Genomic DNA, 25,766 nt, shown 5'->3' with positions numbered 1-25,766 from the left:
TAAACTGAAGGAACTGAGCTTCATAATTCTGGACACCAGAATGGGATATAATATTGTAGCAGCAATCTTACAATGAGGATAGAGAGGTATTATGATCTTAGTATTTATTTGCCTATTCATCCATAATTGTCATAACTTTAGTAATCCAGCAAATACATATATCAGCAATAATGGATTACTCCTTTGTGTTAGGTAATGTTTCCATTTATTCTTTGGTCCTTGATGGATAAAATCTTGTTTTATCTAAGCTGGCACGTGTGTAGTTTGGTTGCCGTCTCTGCAACCTCTTGATGCCATTTGTCCTTTATCACTTCCTGATCTCAGTATCAACTACAAACTTCATAATTTTTCCTGAGTCAAAAATGTTTCAGTATTAAGTAGGAAATGGATTCCTATGGATTCCTAATTAGAGAGATATTTGTTCAGTTCACTTATATTTTGGGACCTATTATTTTGTGTATGATCTATTGATTTTCTGGCTGAAAGACACTACAGTGTGATATAAACTTAGATGTCTTACAGAAGTAGAAGTTCCATAATAACTATTATCCTTACAGACCAAACTTGTAATGCCATAGTAAAAAGTTAGTTTGATAGGACAGGGAACTTAATTAAATGGCCATAGCTGTAGTGTCTTCCTTTAGTTCTTTATTAGTCAAGTCCCCTTGTTTGTCTGGAATTGATGTTGAGCTGGTGGCCCATAGTTAACAAAGTAGTTTAATTTATCCTTTCCAAACTTTAACATCAGTTATCTTGTGGAGTGTTCTATGTTTCAGGAACCTTTAAATCAGAGATCTCCTTGAAAATTCCTATTAAGATACAAGTTATTCACATGCGTTCTTCTGAACGTTCTGTCTGACCTGGTAGCATCTCATTAATATCTGTGGTCCACTGGAAGGCAGCGGCGGGGCTCGGGGCGCCGTGCCGGCCTGGCCCCGCTCGCTGCCCGGCCGGAGCTGCCGGAGCTGGCCAGGGTGCTGAGCCGCCGGCAAGCCCCTGATGGCTTCGGTACTGACAGGGGGCTGCCGCTGACAGGAGTGTCTCGTCTCCTATCACTGCATCCTGGGACTTGCACAGATAGCCTATATGCCTTTGCTGCTTATATCAGAAAAAAACTCTACTGTGAAAGTTTTCCCTGAGCCACAGCTGCTGGCTTTTTAACATCTCCAGTCATGATAAATTCATCATTGGGACCAGATTCTTTGCTGTCCAAATTATACGAAATGCACCTATACCACCCACAAGCATGGCACTTTTGTAAGTGCATTAGCATTCACTGTGCATTACGGTGGATTTTCAGACAGTGTATAAAAGGCAAAAACCATTATTCTGCCTGCAGCTTAACAACTTTCACCAAGCGTCTCAAGAGAATCCTATAGAGCAGCCTCCAAAGATGAGTCTGGAAAGTAGCACTAAACATCTATAAACAACTTTAGTATTATTGCAGATATTAGTTTAAGTTTTTCCTCCATGACCCACAAAGTTCTGCCTTTTTGTCTGCACCACTTTTTTTTTTTTAATATTGTAAAGATGATCAGTGATAGCACTGGTTTAAATTATTGTTATTAAACATACCCCTCTCCCATTACTTTAGTAATTGACTTTTAAAAATATCATACCCATTTGGTAAGTGTTAGGGCATATTCATTTGAATCTATATGTAGCTACATTGCCAAATTTGCTGCCATTTTTTGTAAGTAGTTGTGGTTGAAAACATAAATCCTCATTGATAGAGTTACAAAGTTATGTATTTCTGTAAAAAAAATAGTAGTGTACATGGAATAAATATGTAAATAATGTAAACATATATGTGTATATCATAAAAACACACATGCATGTAATTTATATATATAGATATGTATCAAAAAGTGTTGTGTCATATTCTTTATAAAAAAGTATGTTAGCATAGCAGTATTATAAATAATCTATGTTTCTGATTCCCTGAACTAATTTTTGCTTTGATGCAAAAATTTGAGAATCTTGAACAGAGAAGAAGCTCTTTGATGGCCACCTCAGCAATTATGAGGAAGTAGAAACTAGAAATGTGAGAGAAGCATGAAGGTGTTAGTTAGAACATGTAGCACCATCCTCCTTCTCTCCCCTTTTCCCATTTAATTTCTTTTCCTCAGGCCCTTTCTGGTGAGAGGTTTGGATGCCCTTCTGCTGTGCTGCTTGGCTCTCAAGCAAGAGCTGGGATTTCTTGACATGGCTGCTGTTCTGTGTAGTGTGAAGGCAAAGGCTAGAGCAGAGTGTTGGACCTGAAATGTAAGATAACCTGAAGGAGGCAGCTGTTGAAGTATTAAAGGCAAACCCAGAGGATTTGTTTATTTATTTAGGCTTCATGTGTGTAAATTGTATGTTATAGTCTAAACATGGTGATGGGAAGCAATTTCCATTTTTTTTTTTTTAAATCCGTGGCATGTTTTGATAAATATGCCTAATTTCTTCTGCATCACCATATGCATGGCAATTTAAGTTCACACACACACAAAGAAAGAAATCTCTAGCTAGTTGATTGAACTATTTTAATAGTTTGAGAATATGACTATTGCTCTATCCATGAGTGCTTTTTCTCTTAGAAGTAAATGTAAGCCTCTCTCATGCTTTTTTTTTTTTTAATTTTCAGCTTTAAAATTATTACTGAACAATTGTTAGTGGTTATTGAAATCTTATTTACTAGCTGCCAGACTGAAGCAAAGCTATTGGATGGAAGCAAATTAAAATCACTTTTTGCAATTCAATACTGCAGCCATCAACACTTAAATAAAACTTCTGAAAACGCACCTGAAACTTGAATCTCTTCTCTTGTTCCCATCACCAGCTACCAGCTCAACAAAATGTCCAGGAACAGATTGTCCTTTTATCAGCCTTGACAACTGATAGTGACCAACAAATGAACTAAAAAGCATACTTTTGCCCTGTTTTTTGCTGCATGCTGTAGGGTCTTGTATGGTTTTAAATATTTCATGATGTGGTAAAAGCCTGATCTCCTTGGGGAAGGAAGTTCTATGTCACTAAAAGTGTGTGATCACTTCTCTAGCAAACAACGTAGAAATCTTTGTAGACTTCTTTCTTTTATGCAAGTAGTGCCATGTCATAAATAGGTGTATATGTGCTGAATGAAATGAGGGAAAAAATGCCTTAATCCAAAGCAAAGCAAGCTTCCACGGTATTGGATATAGTCAGGATTTGCCTGTAATGTGTTTTCTATGGGAAAGGTAGAAAATATTAGAATTTAGATAAATGTTGAGGAATATCCTACCAAAACCATTTAGATAAGTGAAAAGAATATTAAGAGTTGTGAATATTGTATCAAGTGGCAACAAGATTTTGGAAATTATTGTCCTTTTTTTCATCAGTTTTACTTAGTAACTTATTTGTGGAAAGAGAGTCATAAGTCTTTGCAGTTCTTTTACAGCAATTGTTTATGGCTATTCATAAGAGATTTTTTTTTTTGGTAAATTAAAGTATTGAGAGTTCCTTGAAGTAACAAAGTAGATACAAAAATCACATTTGTTGTAGTTTTTAATATGTTTGTTTCTCTGGAAGCTCAGGCCTTTAGCAGTCTAAAATTTTTGTCCTGTCACCTATATAAAAATTCCTGTCATATGTTTTGCAACTGACAGAAGTAACAATCAGTTTTTACATTAACTTTTTCTTTCTATTCAAACTGTAACATTGCTGTATCTGACTGTCAGTGATTTAAAATATATTCTGTGAATTTTCATTGTCAAAAATCTGACCCTGGATGTCTGCACCAACTTTATTAAGATACAGATAGTCTTGAGGTTAGGAAATGTGGACTAATATATTAGTTCTCTGCATTCAAGCTATCAAATGATTTGAGTATAAAGATTAGAGGCATTTCCAAGTATTTTCTGAAGTGAGGCAGAGGCAAGAAAATCTGTATGGAAACACTGAGACAGCGCAAAACCCAACACAAAGTGGAAGAGAGAACATGTGTAAAATAGAAGTTGAAGTGATAGAACAAATGATATTTGGAGTTCCTGAGGGTTTATAATATATTTTTTTCAAAATAACTTCACATAAGTGCCAGAGAAGAAGAGTTTACTTGAGTTGAATTGTTTTGCTTTATGATGCCATTCCCATAACAGCTAGCTAGTCAACACTTTTAGGGTGGAAGCTTCTTTCAAGTAACTGACAGAAAATTATGCACAATATTTTGAGTTGCATCTCATCAGTTCAAATAATTTAAATTTATGTTGTACAGGGAGCATAATTTCTCTGTCCTCTCTCCATCTTCCCAAACATAATGTAATGAATGTAAAATTCTAGAGTAGAGTAAAGATGTGTATTCAGCAGTAGTCATACATGGATGCCTAAGGAAAAGTACAAGACCACAGATAATATAAATTATAGTTCCCTCTAGTTCTTTCCCATTTTTTTAGTAAGGGACTGCCTGCACTAAATATACTTAATATGTATTTTCAGTAACCCACAGTAGTTTTCTTTTTCATGTAGTTGACTGTTGTTCACTTGAACCATTGTAAACTTTTTGTACTCACAATATCCTTTTGCAAGAAGTTTCACAGATTATTTTCTCTGAGTCTGGCTCCTGCTGACCTATTTTGTTTTGGTTTTTTCTTGCTTTATTAAATGACATCATAAATAGCTGATTCCTAGCTAAACTCTCTATCTCCCTAATAATTTTGTAGACCTCTGTCAAGTACCTCTCTCTACTTCCCATCATCCTTTGAAAAAAATTATAAGTCATTACTTCATGTGGAAACTAGTCTGTATCCCTGATTGTCTTGTTCTATTTTCTTTTTTTTTTTTTTTTTGAGATAGGAAGGGCTATTGTATACAATACTCAATATATTAGTGAAACATGGATATACACATGATCTTCATGTTGTCGTCTGCTTTGTCTGAATTCCTAAGATTTGATTTTTTTGGACTGCTATTTAGCATTGAGTTGCCATTTTTTCTTTCTGAATATTTACTTACAATATTTCTTATATCATAATAACAAGATCTTATTCTTGATTGCTAATACTTTCTCATGTGTTTAGTGAACACTTAAGATATATTCATGTGTTAAATAATAACAGTTAGTTATTATTTTTCTGATATACATAATTTTATATGTACACACATAGAACCTCATTTGCTTTTTATCTCCTGGTCATACAGTACCATGAAGTCACCCCGCAGTTTGTCTCAATTGTCCCTTTAATAGTTTGGATTGGAACTTTAATGATCATCTAGATCCAGCCCCGCCATGGTTGCCAGGTTGTTCAAGGCCCCATCCTGTCAGTCTCCTTATTTTGAGGGAGCATTGTGTTTAGGTACCCAAGGAATCCATTCCAAATTTGAAAGCAGAGCTGTTAATGATCCAGATGGAAGATGGTGAGTCAGGTTTTCTATATGTGAACACTTTGTGGAAAAATATTTTTTAATGGAACCTGAGTGAAAATATTGATCTTAATAAATGATAACTCATCAGCCTAAAAAGGGTAGCTCTCTGTGCTGTACTGTATATTTACAGATGATCTCGACAAGATGCAAATACTGAAATTACATAGTCTGGTGATAGAAGGGTATTAAAATTAGCAAATATGAAGATGGAGAACTGGAGAAACACCTTGCTACTCTGAGGTAATGATGAATGAAAATAATCATAAAGCAGTTCACATAGGATAAATAATTTTAAAATGTTCAGTGGTGAACTTCATTCTTTTGAATGTGGTTTTGCAGGTTCTGTGAAAATAATAGGTTAGTGCTTACTAACAATGCTGGTCTCCGGATCTCAGAGGGGATGTAGTAGAACTGGAAAAAGCACACAGATGATGATCAAAATCAGTGAATGACCAAATAGTTGAAGAGGTAAATGAGGGGGCATATGGTGAGGGTGTATTCCCTGTATAGGACTGAAAGGTGAACAGGGAGCAACCATACACTACCTTCCTGTACAAGGGTTAATGAATCTCAAATGTAACTAGCGAAAGACAAACTGGAAACAAAGATGTGCTTCCCACAGCATGGAGTTAGGTTACAATTTGCTTTATGAGCATTACGGGTGGTAAAGTTTTCATGGTTCAGTTAAGTTCTGATGAACTTGGAGACAAAAAAAGTTAAATACCATCCTTGGCACTTTGTGTTTTGTGTCCCAGCTTGCTATATCCCCAGAAAATATTCTGGCAAGGGTAATCACATGCTTTGTGTGTCTTTGTATTTTTCCCTTGACATCAGCTGCTGGCAATAGTCAGGGACAGAAGATTGGACTAGGTGGATCTTTGGTCTGATGCAGCCTGTCTCCTCTTCTGATTAGCTGTCCATGCTATCTGCTTTTCTCCTGTCTGACCCAATTTTTTTTCTGCTGCAAATTAAGTTGATATTTTTGGATTTGTCCCAACTTTAAATACCTTTGCCAAAGTTCCATTTTGGTTCTTTAATACCTGTCTTCCATTTCAAACCTTGAAGGACCTTGGATTAGGAGCTCAAGTTTCAGTCACTGTTGCTTGAAGCCACCTTCAACTGCAGCTATAAAACAAGTGCATACTCTGACCAAGCCACATTGCTGACTGAAGCTCCTGTACCTTTGTAGTTTCCAGCACCAATATTTTTTAGGGACAAACTGGTTAGGCAGTCTTAGATGAGATACAGCCATCTCCTTTGTTGTTGTGTATTGTACTTGTAGATTTGATGTTGCCTGAGCCCATGTGATGATTGTGGAATATTCTGTGAACAAGAGAGGCTTCCTGGCACTGTACAGAACCTCTCTGTACAGCCATGCCAAACTGAAGATAAAGTAGCTACTTGTGCTTCTCTGCTGGCAATATATCATATGTTTATTCACCTGCCATAGTGCCTCCTTCCTTCACCAGAGCCAGGCGCTAAGCCATTTCCCACCTCTCCTGTCATTTGGCAGTGCATAAGGACCCACTTATGTGGCTGTATCCTACTCCCTGGTGTTAGGGGTGTTGACAGCAGTGTTGAATTGGTCTTGGCAAGAGTGTCACTGTGGTTTTTCATCTTTGTGCCTGACTTTTTTAGTGGTTTTGATCTGCTGCTGAAAAGTACAGTGCTCCTTGAACAACTGAGGTGTTACTGCATGAACTGTAACGTGATGCTGTGTCTTCCCTCCTTAACTCTGTCAAGGATTGCTGTGTTGTGTGGCAGGATGGGTGTATGTTCCTCTCACTGAGGAGTCCTGTCAGAGTTTGGTAGATGTCCTGCACTGTGTGGACTCTCTCATGTTCCTCCTGTCAGCTAGGGTCTTTTGGAGTCATCCTGCTTGGTGTAGTAGTTGCTGTCCTCATTTCACACATTAGCAAAAAGCATAGCTTTATTTAAGAGCTGTATTTAAGGAGATGGCACACCTATCTACTCACAGCCTGTGTCCTCTCTTTATCCCAATACTGCAGCAGATTTAGTTATGTGCCCTAAAGATAAGGATGCTAAGAGATCAGACATTACAGACTGAAAAAAGATCTTTTCCTCTGTTCTTTTTCCTGTTCTTCTTAGCAAGCTGTCAGGCTTCACTCACCATGTCTTTGTGATGTGCTTTATACACTGATATATCAAGAGAATGCTCAGGTTTTGTTCGTGAGTCCAGGTCACTTCATGGCTGGTGCTGCAGGCTGAGCACAATGCTGTGAGAGCAGTTGTGGCTGCCAGCTGTGCTGCTTCTGTGCCACTGGCAGCCCTCTTGATCACTTGAATGCTGTCTGTGCAGACAACATCTTGCGATTCACGTGCTGTCTATCTGAATGTCTCATCAAAGTTTCTCTGCCAATTTTCTTGTATTTTCCAAAAAGTTGTGTTATTTCCATTTATAATTAGAGTTTGCCCTGAACTTTAGTTGTTTGGATTAAGCATTTAGCTGTGTATATTCCCTTGCATCATTCTCGCACAGTCCTTAGCAGCAGCTCTTCTCTGTAAATTGCTGTGTATCTACTCTGAAAAGTTTCATAGGCTTTGGCAGAAGTTCTTCAGAGCAGTGTATTGCTTGCCTTCTTGTCTCCTCTAGTTGTGTGTTGTATGCATGTGCTGGGCATTTATATTTTTCTTTTCTGAAAAAATGGATTTATGAAATAATATATAGTACTAGTCAAAATGTCAATAGTTTGGAGCATCTTAAAAGATCAATTTATATTATTTCTTGGAATATAAATAGTGAAATATTAATATTCTGAGTTTATCCTAAAAGGATGACTTGCTATTCCAACATTTCAAAAAACTGGAAGCAAAGATTTTAATTTTGCTGATAAATCCAGACTATAATTAGTTTGATATTATAACACTGTGCCACTGTTTAAAATATCTTAATTGTTTGACTTCAAGCTGTCTTTGTTCAAAACCACACTTCACTACCACTTTCCTACAATGAAAATTTTCTTAGGATCTTAAAAAATTATTATTGTAAAACCTTGTATAATTAAGGTGAACTGACTTTCCATTTTCAAGTTTCTTTGAAGAAGGCTTGAGAAGTAAAACAAATTTTTATTGCAAAAGTCCATGGTTCTAGTTCTATTTAGGTTTGTTGTCAATACCACAACAGTCCTAGTGAATCTAAGACACAGAAATACAGGTGTTTCTTTTTTAAACAAGTGACACTTTTAGGGTTTTAAAATTAATTTTTGAGTAATTAATGAGGTTTCACAATCCGCTTTTTGATTTGGAACTCACTTGGAGTTGTGGAAAAAAATTGAGAGTGCATTTCACTTCCCCAAGGGTTAGGTTCCCACAATAGTATTAAAGGCTTTGCACCAGAGGTTGAAGTTCAACAACTGTCCAGCCTTTCCCTGTTCCCTACAGCTAACTTCTATTCTTTTTCTGACATAAGCCTTTGTGCTCTAGTGGGACAGATCAAATTAGGAAATTAACTCAAGCATCTGAAAAATGCCATGGTAAAAATATCATGGATTAAATAGAGTTTTTGATATATAACTCATTATAATTCTCCCCTGACTGAATTTTTCTTTTTTTCTAAAGGTGATAAATTACATTCTGTTTCTCTGATAGGTGTCACAACCATATAATCTCCCCCTGTCGTGTGCATGCAGATGCTTTCCTTTCTCTATGGCAAGTATAGAGTACCCTTATTTTAGTTGGTCTGATCAAGAAACACTGAAGTTTACTTCAATGCAAATGCTTTTAAGTCCAATTTAATTTTCAAGTTGTAAATTCTATTTTGGACTTGAAGAGGGTTTTGTGAGCCTACAACTTGTATGGTTTTGCTACATGAATTAGTTGGTTTAGTGAGAGATAATACACTCCTTTGATAAACATTGCCTTACTTGGGTTTTCATAATATTTTGGTACAGAATTCTCTTGCAAACTGAAAATAGCGTGGTAGCTTGAAACATATATATTTTTAAAATAAAACTGGAAACTAAATGTTATATTTTTAACTCCATCTTCCAACTGAGAAAATTTCACCACCTTTGTAATAACAACTGCAGAAGTTGTCAGAAGGAAATACAGACTCTTTGGCAATAGCACACAAGGCCATTGGGAGCTTTTCACACCTGGAATCTACAAATGGTGATGAGTATTTTTGGCACCCAAGCATTTGAGAAAGGAAAACCAAAAATTACATTGGTTCTGTGTTGAATTTTTAAAAAGATTTTCTTCACAACCAGTACAGTTGGAAATTTAAGTCAAGATTTTAAATTCAGTTTTCTCATTGATGTGATGAATGATGATTTTTCAAAACACCAGCTTTTAATGGATGTATTTAGAAAATATTCAGGTTTAAGTGTAAGATGACTTTCTAGTTTGGATGTTCAAGTAGACGCATTTAAATAATTTCTAGCCCTAGAATTAACGATTTGAACATGTTCTTAGCCTTTCTAAGACAGTCGGCTTTGCTGTAAATGTGGTGAAATTACGACCTTTGAACATTTCCTGCCCTGATTTTCTCTTTATGCTGGCCTTTTAAAATGTTCTTTGTTCAAGTTCTTCTTAAAAATAGAAAATACAGAAATGGAAAACATCTTAGGCAGATTTCACCTGGTTTACTAATTTTTTGAATGAGTTAAAGGCAGGCAAGTAGAGCTCCTAGTATGCTCAGAGAGTTCCTAATAGCAAAAGGTCAATACTATTCCACGGTGGAGGCAACACGACATATGTTCCTTTCTACGGAACAGAAGTAATCTCCTGTGCTCCCTTGCTTTGTCCTGGAACTTACAGTACCTACATTAAGCCAAAATTGTCTGTGCTACTTTTTCAACCTTAGGTCTGAATCTAAGCATCTATAAAGGCTGGTAAGCAGAAGTTGGCTTCAGTTTAGGCTATCTCTAAGGGAATTATATACATGCACACATTACATTAAAGGATTGCCCTTTTTTTCTGGAAATTTTGCACTGTTATTTTCAAATTATCTCTTAGTGTACTTGGATGGGGTAAATTCATCTTTTGCAAGGCTAATGTGTGGTTAAAATCAGTTAAAGTGAATAGAAAGGTTTTAAATAATGGATGTCTGTACAGCATTCTGGATATTAGCTCTAATGCTCCTTTACCTGTTCTTGTTTTATACTGTAATCATTTCCCAGCAAAGGCTTATGTTATGGAACAGTCTATCCTCATTCTCTTGTCCTAATTACTCCATGACCTCTCACCTGGAAATAAATTTGACAGAGGGCTAATTGTCTTTCATTGTAGTTGTGTTATCTTGGAAAGTGCCTCTGAAGTGACAAACTGATGAGTTCATGAATACAGAATTTAATTATATATATTGCGATTAGAATGACTGTTACTTTTTTAGGAGAATTGTAAAGACATGTTTGTTTTGCTGAAAATAGCCTTACTGCCACCTAAAAAACTGCACTGCTAAAGGATTCATCTGCTGAATGAGTAAGGCAAAGCTTGCACCTTACATGTGTGTCATTAATTATTCATCTGCTTCAGTAGAATACAGAACATGTTGGAGCTTTCTTAAATTGTTAACAGTATTATAGCCTGTTGAAGAGCTGTGCTGAAAACAATGTATCTCAGTAATACAAATGCAACAGTATTTACTTTTATGCGTCTTTAATTCATCTGTGAAATTTGGAATGAGCCAGTCAGTCTGAATTCAAATCCTTCCAAATTCAGAGAAATTTCAGTTTCAATCTTGACCTGTGAACCACCTCCAAAGAATGCATATTTATATCTGTCCAAAAGTCCTTTACATGTAGTCATCTCTAGTAATGTCCTTTTCTTCTGTATAAATTTGGGGAAGGTGATTGTAGTCTAAATTTCACCTACTAGAGTACATGTTATCTGTTACTAGGTAAGGAATATAAAGATATTTATCTACTGCAGTACATCAATAATTAACAGATTTGCAGTTTATACAGTGTTAAGACCATTAGAGAACACATCAGAGCAATGAAACTCTGCCTAGGTCAGATTGTGAATAAGGTCTTTAGAAACCATATTCTTGTAGCAGGAATATGCCTGAGTGTAAGGATGGAGGTGTATAAGTGTTATAGGGTATAACTGTATAAGTGTAAAAGTGTCTGATAGTGTTGTGGTTTAGCAAAAGTATAAAGCATTTTCAGGCTTAAATTGGGGAAATAAGACTTCTATCACGAAGAAGTAATAAGAAAAACTTTTCTCCATATTAGGAATTGGTATGATAGAGTCTAATTCAGTGTGGATGTCTAACTCAATGTCCACACCGCAAGAAAAATATGGAGCAAAGAGAGGAGTTTTGAAGGAGGACCATATAAAAGACCCCATGGCTGTGAAGGAAGGCTTAAAATTAAATGTATTAATTTACAGGAAGTTAAAAAAGTATTTTTAGGTGTTTAAATGAAGTGAAATTACTGGAAATGGAATTTGGTTACCAAAACTGTAACCTGTGGTAAAAAGTTAAAATTAAATGCATTAAACCTTGAAACAAAGCAAGGTATGTTTATTGTGAGGAAAGAAACATACTGGAACCTGTTAGCAGTGAAGAACATTTGGAGTCTTACATATTAGTGTGTGCTAATTCACTGAAACAGGTTGAAGCTATGAAGTGGCCTGATCAGGTAAAGGTTTGGGCCAATTTCAAACCTTCTGGCCTTGAAATTTGTCACTGAATCCTTCTTCTGCTTTACTTGAAGTCTTGAAAAAAATAGGATTCTTTGATTTGACATCAATATGTTTGTAATGCTTGCAGTTGATTATTTAGCTTCAGGAGGAGCTTAGCACCTTGTCTTCAGGGGCTCATGAGAGAACTTCTGCCTCCCATGCAGGACAGTTCAATGGATCCTGGTGTTTTATGGTGTTGAATACCTGGTTTTGATGATATAGAATACATATAGTTGCTTTGTAACGATCTAGGATGACAAGAGATTTAACAAGGAATTAGTGTATTTGAATAGGAGTGAGGAATTCTGTACAAATGAAGATTTTGTTACCCTGGCCATGCAGATATTACATACAGCAATAGAATATTTCTACAACAGTTCTTAGAATACAGGGTGGTTCTTTGAATGTATGTGTTGGACCTTTGCATTCTGGGCCAGTTGCTGATGCTCTCTTAGTTTGCTCAAGAATTCACAAATGCACAGCTGCCAGAAATACTTGTCAGAGTTGTGGCTATAAATTGTAAATTTAAATGTGTTAAAAAAAGAAAAAATTAAGTATCAAATCAGGAATCAAGGCTGATAGAAGAATTAACAAAAAACTCTGAACTGTCATATCTTTGATTTAATAAAGCACTTTTCCTACAGGTGATGAATTTTGTTCGTGTTTGAAAGGTTCAGCAAAAATCTTACTTGCAATTTTAGATTTTTCTCTGGTAAGATGAACAGTTTCACCATTACTTGTTTTAAGCAAATATCAGGAAAAAAATAAACCCTCTTGGAATTCCAGTATAGAAGTGAACAATTTGTCAAGACCAACCCATGCTTTGATGTAACTGGCAGGTGGTAGAAAGAAAAGCAAACATCTGAGTTAAAATGGGGAAAAGGGGAAAAGCCACTGTATGTGCTTTAAGTATGTAATTTTGGAAATAGATCTTTTCCCCTTCATTAGTGGGTTTTTGTTTCATCTTTGTTCCTGAGTGTGTTATGATAATTCTGTTAGAAAAGACAGTGAGTGTGGTCAGTGGTTAGTAATGTTAAGGGGTTCACATAAATGGCTCTAGTTCTTTTTAGAATTTTGACCTTATCTGCAGGGGAGAATTTACTATCACCAGTAGAATTTGAATTGGTTTAGTTCAACCTGATTAAATTGCAGGATGGATGCTGTTACTCGTAATACACAATCTTAATTTAGTTTCCCTTCATTTGTTTGAATTAAATCAATTTAGGCTATGTATTCTGAATGAACACTCCTTTACAGGCACGTAATGCACTCTCATTGGGTGTAAATTTAGATCCTTAACCAATCCAGATTAATGTTTCTCCAGAGGGGTTTCTTTTGTCTGGAGTTGGTCCAACTGTCATAATGTCCAATTTAAGCAAAAAGGCGTAAATACAACATGAAAAAGAAATATCAAAAAAACATGGAAAACAGCCACAGTTTCTGTCGTGTCAAACAAAATGTTTGTCTTAAAAAGCCAGGTTGCTCAAGCAGTGGAGTGTTTACTAAAAACGCATCTTTTAGTCCCAGTAGTAAGATTGGCAGTTAGCCACATGGAAGGCCATACTGCTGATTTAAATCAGAATTATTTTACCCATTTTGCATATCATTTGTGTGTTGATTCAGGGAGAGAAGCATTGTTCACTTGCAGGTATGCTATTTTGAAAGCCATGGAAATAACCTAAAGCAAACATACTTTTCAAAGAGTATTGTCTTTGGATAAGAGGGCTTATACAAACAGTTATATTTGTATAATTACACTAGTGTAACAATAAGCCCAGTTCTAGAAAAGCTCAAAGAATTGAAATAAGCTTTTAATTGGTTGTAGTAGTTGCTGATGGGAGCCATTACGGATATGTTAATCTCCAAAGTACAATTTTTTATAATACTATCTATAATCCATTAAAATGATTGCTAAAACCAGAAAATAAAAAAAAATGAACTGTCAAAATTACCAGAGACAGGGTTTTTTCCTTTACCAAAACCAGTTGTTTATAGCCTGAGATAATTGTACTTAAGATGTATTTAATCAGAAATAATTCTAGCTATGTGAAACACATTGTTAAATGTGAAGTAGTCTGTATGCAGTGCAACTGAAACTTAAGTATCTATTTCTAACATAGTAATTTTTTTGCTTAATATTATTTTAATGTTGTTATATATTACTATAAATTAATTAAACAATTATTCAATAAGATATTAATTAGATTATTTAATTAGCTACTACTTTTAAAAGGGATTATTAAAACTAGGTTTAAATGTAATTATACCTTGCAGCAATTTGAAACTGCTTGTGGAATATACCGCTAAAAATGTTTAAGTTTATTAGTTCTGTATTGAGATTGGTATTGGAGATGTGGGAGAGAGCAAGTTGGAAAATTAAGGAAGCCTATCCTTGAATTTTTTTCTGTACTGGAAACCGTTTGACTAAAATTTCAATGTTAGTCACTGTGGGATGCAAAAACTAGTTAAGATGCTGGATGAGAAACAAAACTTTTGCTGTATATCTTGTTGTTCTGTTAATCACTGATTTCTGCTCTGTTTCTGCAGTGACTGGTTAAATGGAAGCCATTCCTGGGATCTGGATGGTTTCTACTGACGCAGACTTTGCATAGCAGCTCCATCACCTCAGGAGGTTGCAATGAGTGGAGGAGGGGATCAGCCTGACATCCTCAGTGTGGGAATATTGGTCAAAGAAAGATGGAAGGTGGTGAGTATGCCTTCCTGCAATTCTGTGTCTTCTTTTCTTTTTAGAAAGAAGTGGTTTGTGCTTTGAAATTAGTTTGAAAATTCTTGTAAGATATATTTTGCTTAGTAATTAAATTAATCATGAATGAGCTTTAAAACTACTTGTTTCTCTTACCCTACTTTAAAGAAAAGTGATGAGGCTTTAAAATGGGTTATTTTTTTTTCCTGATAAGTTCCTAGGAGAGCTCTTAAATCCCAATGTCCTGCCTGATCCAAGCACAACTGGAAGAGTACTGTTAGTATATTGAACCCAATGAGCCAGTGATTCTATCAGTCCATTTTGGAGATCAGTCAGATGCCCTCCCCTGAAACCAGTAGGTTTGTGAGATATGTTACTCCTTATAGGAAGATTTTTCAGGGCCTTGCTGCTCTTCCTTTTGTTTGTTGGATTTTATGGCATAGATTTATTCTCAGCTGATTTGTATTCATTTGATTGTGTGCCAGCATTGGCTTTGCCATAAATAGCTCTGTTCCCTTTTGCTGTTCATATCCTTGATTTGCATCTTGAGGGAAATAGTGTCCAGTTGAAGCTATTTTTGCTGGGAGAAACAGGCTGAGTTCTTGTAGCTCCTTTTCCATTCCTCTTGATCACTTTGGTTTATTTAACTTAGAATTTTGAAAAAGGGAAAAAAAATACCAGTTCACAATAGAACATTTAGAGTATCTGTGTGTGTGTAGTAGGCTGTGAAGGGATTTTGAATTGCTCACTTTATATTACTCCCCTCTTTTAAGTTTTTTAGAACTGTAAGACTGAACATAGAAGATACAAATTCATCATTAATTTTAAATTCATAAGAGAGAATGATTTCAACTGTCTTGTACCCTATCTTTCACTTAAATATGCAGGAAGCTGATATTAACTGATGTAGGAAATCCTTATATTTCCTTTCAGGTAAATAGAACCTAAATAGCTATCTCTGGGGTATAAGTATTTGTAAAATACCTGCTTATATTTAATCTCAATACAGCAGTGAAGTAAAATACAGAAAGCGTAGCCTTGAATCAGATCAAATAGTATAAAATACCATTTAACATACAATAATATACAAAATATAATAGATAATAGCATACATATCACTAGCCACAAAACCACTTAATTGTCTGATCTTTGCAACAGTGGCTGTGTTTTCTTCAGGTTTATTTTCTTTCCTATGTAATGAAGACTGCTGATGACATAAGTGTCTTCTGGAAAATTTTGCAAGTATGCTGAAGTTCATTTCATGAAATTATACATTTTCACTTATATGTTTTCCAGATACAGTATTACAGGTAGATGAGTGCAAAGAATTTCCTGTGGGTAGCTCTTCAATTTCTTATCTTCTGTAGCAAACATTAAGGATTTCTTTATGGCATCTAAGGCAATAGACTTCCTGAATTCAGGATTTCATAGGAGTGGCTCCCAGCAGAAGAAACTGAGGTGTGGTTTTTGGATTTTTTTGCTGTTGAGGACCTTGTTCATTGCAGTTGTGAAAACCATATCTAAAATTTTTGAACATGAACGTTTTAAAGAAACATGTTCAATTTACTTTAATTTTAACCTAGACATTATTTAGGGTGATTCTATTTTGAAAAGTAAGCATAAAAAATTATAAAATATTTTTTCCCCAGCGACAACCCCCTTCTCTAGTGTTGTCTGTTAGCATTTGCTTTTATTCTTTGTTGATGCCTTTCCTCATGCCTCTTTTGCCTTTGAAACATTTATTACAGTCCCTACTTGGAGACTTGCTTGTAATGATAATTGATTTTAGATATGTTAAAGAATGCCATTCAATATGTAGTGTAAGCAAAAAGATAAAACTTGTTGGAAATTGTATGCTTTAGCCTGGAAGCATATAAAGGCACAGAAGTCAAAGAGAGAAAGAGTTTGGGGTGTGAGATGCTAAATGCAAAAAGAGAAGGCTGAAACTAATGAACAAAGTGGGGAATTGTAATGCAGGTGTAAACAAGGACAATGTGGTCCTCATCAAGGTAAAAGATGTTGAGCAGGTGTGGCAGGAGACCAGTATGGTTGAGTGGCCACCACCTGTGTGAACTGGAAAGCAAAATGCAAATGAACAGAAGGTGGGAGCAGGGATGGGCTGCCCAAGATTACCCTGGAAATGTTGCCTCAGTGTGATGAATATATGGGAAAGCCAGAGCTCAGCTGGCAGTTGTGACTGGTGTAGGATGTGAAAAGCAACAAGAAAAGCTTCTATAGGGATGCTGGCAACAACAAAAAAAAAAAACCAAAGAAAACACGGACTTGTTGTTGAATGTGTGTGACTCGGTGACAAAGGACATGGAAAGTATTTTTTTCTGTAATCAAAGAGAGGTTAATTTGTGCCTGGAACTACTGAGTGGTGTAATTATTGGGTGTATGTTAATGATTCTTGTGTACTTTAGCTGAAGATATAAATTGATCTGTTTATTTTGTTACTGTAGTGATGTTTTTGTTTGTTTTAAATTTATTTTAAGCACATATGTAGAGAAACAGTGCTTTCAGAGGCAGTCTTTCATGTTCTGGCCATTTCTCAAAGCTGGTAAATGAGGTTAGATGATAAATGTGCCTACATTTGTAAGGGGGTGAGGATGGCTGTGTCACCTCTTTCCTTTTCCGCTCACCTTTTTCACCGTGTATTCTCACTGGTGTGCTTGTACTATGCTGAAAATTCATGTGTTGTCTGTTATCTTCTATATTCATAAAGCCTAGGCTATTTTAAAAAATGTTTTTCCTGCTCAGTCAAATGTCTGATGGTGTTAATTAGGAGACATTAGATTACTTTTCAGAATCTGAAGATAGGTCAGCATATTGCTGCTCTCTAGACCCCTGGACAGTTAAATGACATTTTATACAGTGTAGTCATACAATGTTAGCAACTGTATGCTTTCAGATGACATTTAGAAAACTGTATTAGGGTAAGTTCTTTTTTGTCTCCTTTTCTCTTTTATCAGCTTTAGAATGTTAGCCAGGGGAGGCATTTTCTGAAACAGCATTGACACTTTTGATATTGAAAACCAAAGAGGTGCCTGTTCCCCGTGACCACTTAAAGCAGAGTGAAAAAAACACCTTTTAATATTTGCTCTGAAGGTAGTGCAAACTAATTAGTATGCTATGAGCATTCTTTTTACCTCTTTCTTGCACAGATGAAACTTTCAGTGCTGCAAGTTTCTTGAGTCTGTCTGTTAATAAGAATGATATTGGTGCATTTTAAGTGAATGTGAGTAACATTTGAGATGTATATTCAAAGATAATCTTAGCCATTTCTCGTAATTTATGATTTAGCTGCTGTATGTAAGTCTCTCCACATAACAGATAATACTGCCTCTTTTCAGGAAGTCCAAAAACTGGTATGACTTTATACCATTATTATTCAGTGTGCATATTTCTGAAAGGACAAAAAGATGGTATATTTTAAAAATGTCACTGTGCATTTGTATTTAAAGATCTCTGGGCTCTGTGTGACTATTTGAGGAACGACTTTATTCAGCATGCTGACTTTGCCCAGATTCATGCTGGGAATACTACTGCACTCTTCTATTATGCTATATACAATAGTGCAGATGGGGATCAGGTGTGTTCTCTTCCAAACTGTGGTTAGCCAAACCTTGGTCAATTATTCAGTAGCTCTTTTATGTAGTGAAGGATATAATTATTATTTTTAAATCTATTTGCAATAAAACAGGGTTTGCAGTATGACAGGCAGAACAAAGAAGTATTGCTGTTTTATTTTCTTTCTTCTTCCCTCTTTAAAATATGTTTTTGTTCTTTCTTTTTCCCCAATGTAGTTGAGGAAAATAGGAGGTGGAGGATTTGGAGAAATTTACGATGCACTGGACTTGCTTACTCGGGAAAATGTTGCACTGAAGGTCGAATCAGCTCAGCAGCCAAAGCAAGTGCTGAAAATGGAAGTGGCTGTGTTGAAGAAGCTGCAAGGTAGGGCTATACCTTGGATATGTGAGAAGTAGATTGTCAGTGTATCTTCTTTAAAAAAGAATTGTAATTATAATAATATTTTAGTAAATATTTCCTATATTCTGCACGTTCTTAGTAAATTATTAAAAGTGGAATAGAAGCTCTTTCAGATGCTGAAAGTTTTGCTGCAGTGAAGCTTTTGTTTGAAATGGGATGAAATGAAAATAAAACAAACAATAATTCAATTGCTGCAAAAATCTTGGTTCAGATTTAGTTTATTCTGAATCCATATCTTCTCTTTGTTTTTTGCTCTAGACTTTGTTATTCTTGTTTTTATTTTTTCTTCTAAGATTTTTTTTTTCTGTACTATGTAGCGTTGAATATTTGAGGGTCCGTCACACAGCATACGCGTTAAGAATGTTTGTTTTCTTTGCTTTACAGGTGTTGCTGAGATTTCTAATATTGAAATAGGAAACTTACTTAAAAAATCCCCATAAGCAAAAGCCCCAGCTTTAAAATACTGTAACTTGTATGAGAAAACTACTGGCATATAAAATCCTGAAATACTTCCCAGGGTTCAATTCCTTGAACCAGAGTTTGGATAGTCACACTTTCTGTATCTTTAGATACTTTAATGAAGTTATCAATACAGAGAAATATGCAGTGACTTCTCTTCATTGGTTTTTACAATACAAGATAACAGAAAGATAGTTTAAACAATTACTTTTTCTTTAAAAATTATTATTTTTAATCAGGAAGATTTTGAATAATACATGCATTCCTGTCAGCAGCCCAATTTTTCCAAACTCTTACTTTGAATAAAACAGAGTCTGCATGACATATGGTGCTGCCTAATGTGCTGTAAAGGTCACACTGCAGCAGGAATTGACAGCCTCTATAGATTTAAGAGGGCAAGCATGTCACATGTTATGATGGTAACAAACTGTTCCTATGCTTTTGTCTGTTTCAAGGATTTCACTAAAACATCTACTATTATATAGCTGAGCAGGGAGATTTTCTTAGAATTTTAAAGTTTCTAGTCCAGAGATGAATAGGAAATTTCAGTATTGCCAGTTGAAAAGTTTGGAAAACATTTGTCAGGATTCTTGTAAGAAATTATGCTGAAGACAATGAGTTTTGAAGAACAAAATACTCTGTAACTCCTGGGGTTTTTAAATGCTCAGAATTATTTTTTCCAAGAGTTTGTGGGTCTTTTTCTGTACACATGAGCTTGATTCTATTTTACAAAACCCAGAGGCCTTAAAATGGTATAGATGAAACAACTAAATGATAAGGAAATTAGTAGAGCTGGAAGAAAACACTGCAATTTGGTAGCACTACAATGCCAATGTATTTATAAATCATGACCTTATATAGGACTGTCTAACTGGAGTGCATTTTAACTTTCCACTGTTAATTACAGTATGGTGGAATTTCAGTTAAGATATTAGAAAAGGGATTTTTTTCTTAGTCAAAAGTTTTTTATCTTTTGAAATACATGTGGAAAAAAGTTGATGAAATAATAAAATATTTATGTGTGAAAAATTGCCATAGGGCTTTACAGAAGTTATGCTCTCAGAGGAATATTTAGGAAACTATAATTCCAAACAGTCCAAGTCTTCCTACAGAAGAGTCTTTGGTTCTATTCAATAATGGAAAACATTTAGATAAAAAGAACAGAACAATGAAACATACGACCAACAGATCCACTGAGACAAATAATCCACAAAATATGTAATCCAAATAAATATTTGTTATTTATTTTCTCAGTATTATTTCTCTGAGCAAATAATAAATGGAAGCTTTTGTATAACTGAAAATCAGATTTTATACGAGATCTTTAAAAATAACACTTTTGAAAATCTTTCTTATGAGAAAACAATCTAAATATATTATTCCTTACCTTTTATAACTTGTTGCTCTCTTGCACCAAAAAAAAAAAAAGAAGTTGGTGGTGATAGTAACATTAGAGGTGACCTCCAGTCATTGTTGGGGAAGTTTACACCTAACACTCTTACTGCTCTGGTTTTAGACAGTGAATATTGTCAGTGATCAGTACAGAAAACTTAGCAAAGAGATGTGTCAATGAACATTTGCATATATTGTGATATATAATTTGCATAGATACAGTACTTTAGTTTTACATGCAGCTTTTTTTATCCATACTTGGAAGGTTTTTTATTAAATAAGGTTATAGTAGGGGCCATTTTATGTTTTATAGGAAATCTTTTCTCCTAGGAGCTATTTGCATTAATTTCTTTACCGTCACAAGTTTCATTATGGAAGAGCTAAAAATCTGAAGCATAGGGAAAATGAAGAAAAGTGGATGAGAATGGGGAATAGAAAACAACTTTATAATGACTTATTAAAGATTTTTTATTATTATTCCTAAATGCTTTTTTATAATGTAGAAATTAGTCTTATTTTTGACAATTTTTTTCTTTTCATGAAGATTCAGACCAAGTGAAATTGTAAAGACTTCTTTTAGAATATTTTTGTAACAACTTCGTGTTATCATACGTCCTCTAAGACCAACTTTTATCTTGTTCTTCTATCCCTTTTTGGTGTGTGTATGTATGAGTATATATATAATTACTCTCCTTTTCTCAATGGGTTTAGGTACTCTTCTTGCAAGGTGTTGTAGTTACATCAGCCATAGAGAGGAAGGAATAGAATTGTCATGAAAGTCCTTTTTATTTCAAATTTTGAAATGTTTCCTCTGTAATAAGAGACAATGAGCTTGCAGTGTTGGTGAAGATTTTCTTGATGTGTGGATCTGAGTTTTAAAAAATATTGCACAGTTTGTGGAATATTATGAAGAAACAGGCTTTTAGAAGAGAATAAATCAACAGGTGTGTTCTTCTAATCTATAGTAGTCCTAGGGACATTTTTAGGGTTATAAACATTCTTTTGAATGTATCTGTACTAGAATCTTACTTCACAGAAACAGTGAAACTGATATAAGAATAGATGTTGGCAGAAGTGTAGGGATGCACTATTTCTTACCATTCTTTACTTTCAGAAACTTTTGAAATTAAAACAGTTCATTATTGCAGGGGGTAAATGAGTAATAACTATGTGGTATAATGAAGTATATAAAAGTAGTATCTTTGTATATGGTACAATGACTAATGAAAATCTTCAAATAAGTTCTTTTTAAGACTCTGAGCTAGCAAAGCATGCTGGAATATGTGAGCAATTGTATGGCTTCTCTCTTAATTGTGAAGGAGGACTAGGCTCACTGATACGGCCATTTATTACAGCTTAGTCATCAATTGCATCCTAATTTTTCTTCTCCCTGCTGTCTCCTAATTATTGTTGCAGAATATTGTTTAACTCTTTAAGTTTCTTATTTTTGCTTTTTTTTAAAAAAAAAAAGAAATCTGCTGCAACAGATGGTTGTTTTGTTTAACCATGTTGTTAGGCCATCTGTTCCCACAGTCAGATGGGAGAAGACAGATTTATCACATCTCACTCAGTGAGAGTAAGACTCACTCAGTTGGTTTCTGTCTCACACAACCTTACAGACTTCTCCCTCACTCATTTACAGCTCTGGAGTGTAATTTAGTGATGGGCTCTGTCTGGTGTAGGCTGTAAAGCTGCTGTAGTGCTACACTGCAGCAGCCTGAGGAATGGCACACAGGCTTAGCACCCTCCCTAGGAGATTTTTCAAGGGCAGAGTTGTTCCCTGCAGCCTATTAACATCATCTTCTCACTCTGCAGCTCAGCAGTGTAGCTCACAGGTGTAAGAAAATACTGTTTTCCTGCTGAGGAAAAGGCTGTAGTAGGTGTACGTAGCCCCACTGGAGTGGTGGAGGATCATTCTATTTGAATAAGATATTTATGTTCTACTTCTGTCCTTCCTCTTTCCTCAATTTTCTGTAAAAGTTTCTAGGAAATTTTCCACACAAATTGAGTTGGTGCTCCCGTCAAAAAGGGATTTCTCTGACTAAACTGAGTTTTAGACATTTACTGAATTAGTCAGATAAAATCTGACTAATGTAAGTTTCTCTGAAGATGTTCCTTCACAATACCCACAAGTGGCTGTAAAATTAATCATAAATATTTAAGATGAGACTTCATTAATGGAAACTACAGCAATGAATATACAAAATTTCAACTTGATAAATTTGCTACTAATCCTTTTTCTTCATAAAATTATATTGTCTGTAATATTGCCTGTCTTACTTGAACAAATGGGTGGAAGGAAAAAGTGGAGAAAAAACGGTGATGCTTGAAGTTTAGCACTTACGTATGGCAGAAATGTAGAGATATCTTTTTAAATAAATTATTTTGATGAATCCTGTTAGATTTTCATTGTTTAAGAGAGCCTACCAGCCTGTTTTAATTGGATGTGGCAGGCAGCTTCCTGAGGAAGCAAGAAACAGGCAACCACTTTTCTGTCAAGTTTGAAATTGAATTGAAAACATTTAGAAGCTGTAGGGTCAAGTTTTAGGGTTTTGATGGAGCTACAGGTGCAGCAGTAGCAAAAAGTCCCATCAGATCTATAGCTAGACATTAGGGTGTTTTGTAAACAGTAATGAGTGGGGTGGGGATTCCCTGGTTGTGGCATTCTTGTAATCCTAAGGGTAAAGATACTAATGATAGAAATAATAGGTGACAAATTTTACACATCTTTAGCAACCACTTGAGATCATCAGCTTTCTGTTGGCTGCAGCTTCCATTGGTGTGAGAAAGGAAGGTAAATGGCCTGAGGAACTTTAATCCTACAGTTCCCTGTTCTGTCATAGAGTGGGGCAGATTGGGATCATAAGGGGTCACAGCTTTTCTCCAAGTCAGTGAACACTGGTACCAAAATGACAAGAGGTTTGCATTCCCATTCTGTTTCCAGCTGCAGCCTTTGGTTTGCCTTTTTATCTGTATTTACCTGGGGAATCTTCTGCTTTGATTTTCTACTGCAGGGATAGCACGGAGATTATTTTTGACCTGTCTTCTCTGCAGTTTGCTCCTAGGACAGGAGGAGGCTTTAAAGAAAGTCGGCTTAAACAAAACTCTGATTTTTTTTTCCCCCTTATTCAGTATTCCTGGGCTGAATTTATCTTTTGTAGCTAAAGAGCAATGATTGTGTTCTAGAGAAAGATATTAATAAGTTAGATTAGTTGAATTACATTTTCTACAATTTTTTAATACAAAACATAACTCGCAGGTAGTACTACAGTTTTCTTTCATCATGGCATCCACAGCTTACAGAAAAGAGGAATATTGGCTAGGAATATTGTCTATTACAAACCATTAGATTTGTAAGAAAATAACCTTTTCCAGACATTCTGAAATGTCTCCAATTTGTGGACATTTAGGCATGATGTCATGCATGTTTTCTTATGGAAGAGTGAGAGCTATGGTTATGGGAGAAAGCTTCTCTTTAATTGCAGGTAGAACTAACTTTGGTTTTATTGCTGTTGAACTGCGTGGGGCTTAATTTATTATTTTACATATTTTCCAGTAATTTCATAGCTATTTACAGGAATAAACCACAAAGTTTCATTATTATTGGCTAATTTGCTTCTTTTTCTCTTAGGAAAAGATCATGTCTGTAGATTCATAGGATGTGGACGGAATGACAGATTTAACTATGTGGTCATGCAGTTGCAGGTTAGTGTATCAAAGTGTTCAATGTTTGCTTGTGTCTTTAGGTTTATTAGCCAAGTGTATATGAATATACCAGTGAGATTTTAGAGGATGCTAAACAAGCAAACAAAAGAAACCCCAAAGATCACAAATGCATTGTAGTAAGTGAATGTAAATTGAGCATATCCATATATCTTTTATATCCTTTCCATAATTCTCTCAAAAGGGAGAAAGCTTGCATCCTGACAAAGACCAGACTGTTGGAAGAGTGAACTGTGATGTCTTCTGAGATATTTTACCTTCCTTTTTAGTCTTGAAGATAGTCTAAAATGTATTATATGAGTCTCTGTGTTTTGTTGGCTTTTTTATAAAAATGAAAAATTATCCTATGCAAGTAAAAGAAAACATTTTACTAAAAGACTTGTTCATTAAAAAGGGATAAAATAGGTGCTTAGTGCTTAGAGTTATGGGGTTAATGTCCTTTGTCATCCTGATGAATATGAATACTGAACGAAGTGTGTTCTAGTTCCTACTGTTGTTCATCTGTTATTGTAGAACAACAACAGTTCTTATCATGGGGTTGCATTTCCTACATAATATATTTTTCATCTGTTTGATATAATGTGTAATTAAATTATGGACTTTTCCTTAAAGAAGTGAGTGTGAAGAAGTCTTCATGAACATTTTCTCAGTGGCCTTTTTTCGGTGTGACAAAAATACAACTTTAAGTAATTGTGGTTGTACTGGTCTTCTAATAGAGATTAGTTTGTTCCATGTTTTTAGGAATAGGCAGGTACTAAGTTTGCATTTTCAAAAGCAAATTCTAAACTTAGTGTTGGAGATACTTGTGGACATACAGTCATTACATTTAGGTGTGATGTGTTACCTGTGAGTGTGAAAATAGGTATTGAGAGTATTTCATGGTTAATCATGAACCACTAAAGAAGTAGGAAGACTTTACAGCATCTGTGAATCTTGGGATTAGTATTTTTTTAAAATGTCCTTTTAATTTTATCAGGGTCGGAACTTGGCAGACCTGCGTCGTAGCCAATCTCGAGGGACGTTCACCATTAGTACCACTCTGCGGCTTGGGAAGCAGATTTTGGAATCTATTGAAAGTATTCATTCTGTGGGGTTCCTGCACAGGGACATAAAACCAGTAAGTCCACCCATTAAATCAAAACAGGCAAGTAAGATGTGGTCATTAGATGGCTGCATAAGTAAGAATAGCTTCTATACTAGCTGCTAAAATGCAAAAATGAGAAAGGATGGAAAATTGAATGTTTAATCATCAGATAGGGCAGATTTTTTTCTATTAATTAATGTTGGATTGCAACAAGAGTAACTTTGGTATTTTTCAGTCTTTGTCTCCAGTTTAGCCCTCCTTGCAATTTGCTGTAGTTAAAACTTCCAACCCTTATCTTTAGCATTATGTAACCAAGAGTATTTGCCATGAGATATGACATAATGTGCTTGACTAATGGCAATTAATATTGTCATATAATAAATCTAA

At 35.2% G+C, this 25,766-nt stretch overlaps 1 protein-coding gene across 4 annotated transcripts in view; it reads left to right on the top strand.

Moving 5' to 3' along the window:
• TTBK2 (tau tubulin kinase 2) overlaps positions 1 to 25,766 on the top strand; it is an 80,277-nt gene that overhangs the window by 7,806 nt on the left and 46,705 nt on the right. For all 4 annotated transcript variants that reach the window (XM_077180214.1, XM_077180216.1, XM_077180215.1 and 1 more), the window contains 4 exons: positions 14,575 to 14,734; positions 18,538 to 18,685; positions 24,204 to 24,277; positions 25,272 to 25,412. In XM_077180214.1, the coding sequence (XP_077036329.1) occupies positions 14,666 to 14,734; positions 18,538 to 18,685; positions 24,204 to 24,277; positions 25,272 to 25,412 (432 nt within the window). In that variant the 5' untranslated portion in view covers positions 14,575 to 14,665. The remainder of the gene's footprint in view (positions 1 to 14,574; positions 14,735 to 18,537; positions 18,686 to 24,203; positions 24,278 to 25,271; positions 25,413 to 25,766) is intronic.

The sequence above is a fragment of the Agelaius phoeniceus genome, chromosome 6 (genome assembly GCF_051311805.1).
Source record: "Agelaius phoeniceus isolate bAgePho1 chromosome 6, bAgePho1.hap1, whole genome shotgun sequence".
Lineage (NCBI taxonomy): Eukaryota > Metazoa > Chordata > Aves > Passeriformes > Icteridae > Agelaius > Agelaius phoeniceus.
Note: the sequence above shows the minus strand (reverse complement) of the source record. Positions and strands in the feature narration are given on the sequence as shown.